General features: G+C 27.0%; 2 protein-coding genes across 3 annotated transcripts in view; one reads left to right on the top strand and one right to left on the bottom strand.

Moving 5' to 3' along the window:
- LOC108754539 (2-oxoglutarate dehydrogenase, mitochondrial-like) overlaps positions 1–626 on the top strand; it is a 10,900-nt gene extending 10,274 nt beyond the window's left edge. For both annotated transcript variants that reach the window (XM_018496936.1, XM_018496935.1), the window contains exon 15: positions 310–626. In XM_018496936.1, the coding sequence (XP_018352438.1) occupies positions 310–510 (201 nt within the window). In that variant the 3' untranslated portion in view covers positions 511–626. The remainder of the gene's footprint in view (positions 1–309) is intronic.
- LOC108754538 (probable phospholipid-transporting ATPase IF) overlaps positions 1–2,557 on the bottom strand; it is a 22,688-nt gene extending 20,131 nt beyond the window's left edge. Inside the window, exons 1-2 of the mRNA XM_018496933.1 lie at positions 2,315–2,557; positions 1,716–2,006 (exon numbers count right to left, since the gene is read on the bottom strand). Coding sequence (XP_018352435.1) covers positions 1,716–1,718 — 3 coding nt within the window. The 5' untranslated portion in view covers positions 1,719–2,006; positions 2,315–2,557. The remainder of the gene's footprint in view (positions 1–1,715; positions 2,007–2,314) is intronic.
- Positions 2,558–5,649: the final 3,092 nt, after the last annotated feature.

Here is a 5,649-nt window from a genome sequence, read left to right as displayed (position 1 = left end):
TCTCATATAGAAATCTAATACTATAAGCCAGTATAAGCTAATTTAATAATAAAAGATTGTTAATTAATTACATATTTTAAATATTAAAAGCACTGTCAAGTTTTCAATATTAAAGCTTTAAATATTAAAGCTTTAAAAGCACTATTTAAGTTTTAATATTAAAAATATGTAATTACTGTCTTTTAACAATAAATTAGTAAGTATTAGATTTCTGTAAAGATTTTATGGTTGGCAAGCACTTATTTTTTCAAAGATGTTTAATCAGTAACGATTAAAAGATTGTTTCGAATTACGTTTCTACATATACAGATTATGTGGCTGCAAGAGGAGCACAGGAATCAAGGCGCTTATTATTACGTGAGAGATAGGATAGCCTTAGCCTTGGGCATTTCACTGGAGGACGTAAAGTACGGCGGCCGTCTTGCTTCGTCGGCACCAGCGACCGGTAGCAAAATTATTTACAAGAATGAGTATCATAACATGATGACAACCGCGATGAAGCTTAATTAATCCCTTGGAAATTGTTATAAAACTGTATATCAGAAAAATAATTTTCTTTTTGAGAAAACGTCATGTATATGTATTGTAAGAAAATATATTTGTGTCGTAAATTGTACGAAGAAAAACTGAACCAAATTGTTGTTTTAAAACATTTATACAATCAAGCGTTCATTTAATAATAATAAGAGATCACACCTGCGATTAATTTTGATTACCGGATTGCGCGTAACTCACTCACCAGCAGGCTCGAATATTCGGTGCCTTCCTGCGTCGTGCACGAAAAAGTTATTCCATTCAAACAATTCCACATTACATTTTCATTTTTTATCGGACTTCCGGAAGACTTTCTAGATACGAGTCGCAAGGACGCACGACATGGGACTAGAGTTAAAGTCGATTAAGCTAGGGAGGCGCTAATAATTGTCGGTACACACATGCAAAAAGAATTTACACCTTGAACTGAGGTCACAATTATTAACGGCTTAAATAATTTCATTTGCGATACTGGCTAACAGTGACTTTATTGTTTCCGCCTTAAAATGATATTTATTGTGTCGAGAAATGTCGTCACGTCAAATACAGATTGCTTGAAGTTTAGCGAGCAAGAATTTCTACATTTCTAAGAAACCTGAAGATATCGGTTTGAAGTGAAAAAGGAGTGGTTGATAAGTGCACTAATAATCGTTTGTTTTTATCAGACTTTAGACGTTCTTCAATTTCAATTTTTACTTATTCAAGGAACAAATTTAGATTATCGGAATTATTATTGACCTTTCTGTCTTAAAGCTGAAGATAGCCAATACACGTTACGTAATGCTATTGTAATGTGATTATTGTTGAAGTTCAAGTTTAATGCCCTCATGAATATTAATTAACAAATTATGATACATACAAATGAAGAAGAAGTTCATCGAAAAGGAACTCACATATCCCCAATCAGTACAAAATATTTAAAAAATATTTTTTTAATATTTATTAAATATTTTTTTTATTAAATAAGTATTAAAAAAACATTGTCTATATTGATTGGGTCACTTTTCGTACTTGGAATTTACTTTTCTGAAAACGTTTGATAGTGACATAATTAAAGATAAAACTCTCTCTTTATAGATAAAACATTATAAAATAACATTTAATATTGTAACAAAAGAAAAAAAATGCAACGGTAACTTCTCAAACGAGAAGTACTCGCACATGACATAACAATTTCTTACCATTTCGTCAAGTTGAAAACGTTCAAAACGACGCGTGCGGTTTTAACATCGAAAGGAAACGTGCCACTCGGTAGAATTATTTTCTCTTTATTTTTACACTTACACTTCGATAAGAAACGCGAACTTCATTTTTATCATACATTCGTTATATTCTCCCTCATTATTGTCAGGTAAAAATATATTTCCACAACACACTGTCCACCGAAATCGAAGTCAATTCGATCGTTATTTTTGATCTTTCTGCAGCAGTATTTTTTGCTGTCGTCTAGGCAATTGTTTGTGCGGTATGTACTGTAAATAAATGCTTTTTCTTGAATAATTCATGTATGGAAAAGATACATTTTTATTGCATGCATGATAAGTAGACGGTAGTCTACAAAGTGATTTAGAAAATAAATTGAAATTAAAGATTGCAAGGAATGAATAATTATTGTAATTAGCAGTAATAAATAATAAGTTTTTTTCAAGAACGTAAGTAATAAATAAATAGTGAAAATAAATTTTTAGCCCTTTACACTTTTTTGTGATTCTAATTTTTAAAAAAAAAAAAAAAAGATTAAGTGATTGCTATCTATTGCTTGACAATGGTGATCAATTACTACGCAGTTGAAAAATGAGGAAATGTTCGATGTTGTTATTTTAGTTATTGAAATGCCACTAGACATTAATGTTTCTTTCTCTTTCTTGACTTTTTTACTTACTGGTTTTTATTGTCATAAAACGTATTGACGGCAATATTTTCCGTAAGCGGCACATGCACCGATATCGACTATCTGTCAGCGAAGGGAAACCGATACTGAAAATACTGGTCGTGACAACGGATAAGAAAATCTTTATCAAACGATTTGTGCACCCACCTTCGTATCGTTCATTAACAATCGTGAACAGATAAGACAGTGAAAAAGGATTGATCATTAGTTTCTATTGAGACTGGTCAATTCATTTCTGATTAGTGAGAGATAAGGTTTAACTTTATTAAAACAGTATAGATTTACAATACTAATAAAATCAGAGTTTTGATAATGTAAAATCAGCTAAATGTATAATAAAATAATATTTTTTATACATTTTATAAATTATTTTAAACAATTTAATTAATTAAGAAAATCGCGTTTAATCTAACTATAAATTATTGTTAGTTTTTACTACTTACTTAATCATTTTGTCTCCTATATTATTTTATGTTCTTTTCCTTTTTATTGCGATTTTTAAAAATAAATATTTTAATTTTTATTAATTTTTTCAAATCAGAAATTTAATATATTCTGTTGTATGTATATAATAATTTTCTTAAATTTGAAGGTTTAGCTGATAAAATGTTTAATAAAAAAATTGCATATAAGAGAAATTAATAAAATAAAATAAAGAAGAAAAATAAAAAGTAAAATTAAAAAATCGTAGCAAATATATTTTCAGATTATAACAACTGTTGCAAATTTATAGAGCATACTGTGTTAAATGAATGCTATGTTTGAAATAAAACTGATCTTATAATTAGCCGAATAGAAATAAATACATATTATAATGTAATGGTTTATAATAAATTAAATTATTACAATTCTTTGTATAGTAAATTGAAAAATGCAATTAACATTTATATTAGATGTTCCAACATTCGCGAATCAAAATATTATAGCAGAAAAGTTTTTGAAAAATTAAGTAAAAAAGTTATGTCTAAATTTTTCCTTTAAACAGCAATTTTTTAGATAATAAGCGTTTAATAGAGCCAATAACCATTAATTATGTTATTCGACTACCTGTTCATGAGTCGCACGTGTGATAGATTAGCAAGAGCGAGTGAGCACATACTGTAAGTCTCTTACTAATACTTATAGGTGACCTTCCAACATAATCTGTAATTGACCACATATTTAATTCCTTATATCTCAAAAACTACTGCTAAAATAAAAATTTACAAATAACATATAAATTTATAGTGTGATCAAAGTCTCAGTACAAACAGTTCAAACCTTTTGGAGCATTTGATTGACTAATTAGAAGAAAGACTTTTACTAATTGCCTAATCAAAGAATGCTTCAAAACATTTGTAATTTCATGTTGACCGTTTAATTTAGAGTCCGAATGAAACTTTTGATGAAACCAAACTGAACCAAAATACTTAGCTACATGTTAATTTTAACTGAAACTAAAATTAAAAAAATAGAAATTCTCTATGAAGGCCATATGTATAGACATATTCACATATACATCATAATTCATAATTTATTGAAACAATAATTAAATTTCTGTCGAAATCGAAAATTAAAATTTTGGTTGTATATCAATTTTAGAGAAAAAAGAATATAAGTACTTCTTCTTCATAATTTAATTATTGAAACAATAATTACAAATATTAAAAATTAACATTTATGAAAAAGAGCTATCTGGTTTCAATCAAAACTGATACGTAATGAGTGTTCGTTTTCAGTTTCGGTAAAAGTTTCGGACGGATTCTAATTTATACACATATTTATTAGGTCTACAACTTAATTCTCTTTTTTACGAAGTTTTTTACCAGTTTATATACAATATTTAGTGTATTATCTAATTATTCTGTTACTAGTGGATGTATACGCTGCAGATGACGTCTTAAATTTACACTTTACGTTCACGAGTTATTGTTCTATATATTTACAGATTTTATATTTAGAGAATATTTTTTGTCTTCTGTAAAGTATTGTCATATCAAGCTGCTTTTTTTCAACTTCATCAATTTGGGCTTCGTCAGTTTTGTGAACCCGAAATAATGTACTTTTCCTTCTAATTTAGCAGGAAAGAATACATCATTACAAGTATTACATTTAATTTTATTGTTTATTCTGCTACAATATTTTCATATCCAAGACTCTTGCAAATTTTGTATGTAGCTCTAATTATGTTCGTACAGAATCTTAAATCATATTAATAATACTAAGCCAAAGATTATCCAAATGCATTAGAAATTGAATGTTTTGATAGAAATACTATTTAAAGCTGAGATGATGGACCAATTACTGAAATGCGAAAATTTCTATTAATCATTACTATTATAATATTTATATGATAATAAATATGAATTATCCAATATTAATATAGACTAAATTTTGTTATTCAATTCAATAAATTTTAAGATTTATAAAATACTTCAAAATCAAATATCAAACAAAACTTTTATAATTTTTAAAATGAACAAATCTTAATATTTAATTTCTTTATAAATGCATATAAATAAGTGTAGGAGAATAAGATATACAAATAGATGTAACATTTACCATTATCATCGTCCGATTCTTCTGTTTGTAAATGTATATCAGTCTGATGAGAAATTAAAGCCATGTTATTTCCTTCAGTTAATGGATTTATTGATATAAGTAAACAAATTAAAAAATATTGTGTATTTGTTTAATTAGTAGGTTGGTATTATACTTTTTAAAAGTAAACCAGTGACTTTTAGTGGTACATTTATAATTGATGTAATCATCAGCGAATATTTACTGTTCTTTAATAATAATATATACACTGATATGCTTTTAGAGATTATGATTTCTGCATATTCAATTTACTGAAATGCGTTTCTGCATATTCAATTTATTGAAATGCATTTCTGCATATTCAATTTACTGAAAATTGTAAATTCTAAATTAAATCAGTGTATTATTACTAAAAAATAGTAAATATTCGCTGATTATTACATCAGTCATAAGAGTAGCACTGAAGTCAATAATAATACGCTGATTCACTTTTAGAAAGTACGGTCAAAATTCAAATTGATAACAGTATTTCATGACTATTTCAAAGTAAAGACATTTTTTTATCGAAATAATAAAAAATTCGATGTCTAAGTTCAAATACAACTTAAAATTGAAAATGCCTGATTAATAAGTCGAATATCAAAAGTTCTATTAATCATGAGTGTTGAAATATGTGAAAAAAGTATCAATTATCCGACTCTCAT

This window comes from Trachymyrmex septentrionalis, unplaced genomic scaffold (assembly GCF_001594115.1).
Source record: "Trachymyrmex septentrionalis isolate Tsep2-gDNA-1 unplaced genomic scaffold, Tsep1.0 scaffold8, whole genome shotgun sequence".
Lineage (NCBI taxonomy): Eukaryota > Metazoa > Arthropoda > Insecta > Hymenoptera > Formicidae > Trachymyrmex > Trachymyrmex septentrionalis.
The sequence above is the reverse complement of the archived record's forward strand: the minus strand, read 5'-3'. Positions and strand labels throughout refer to the sequence as shown.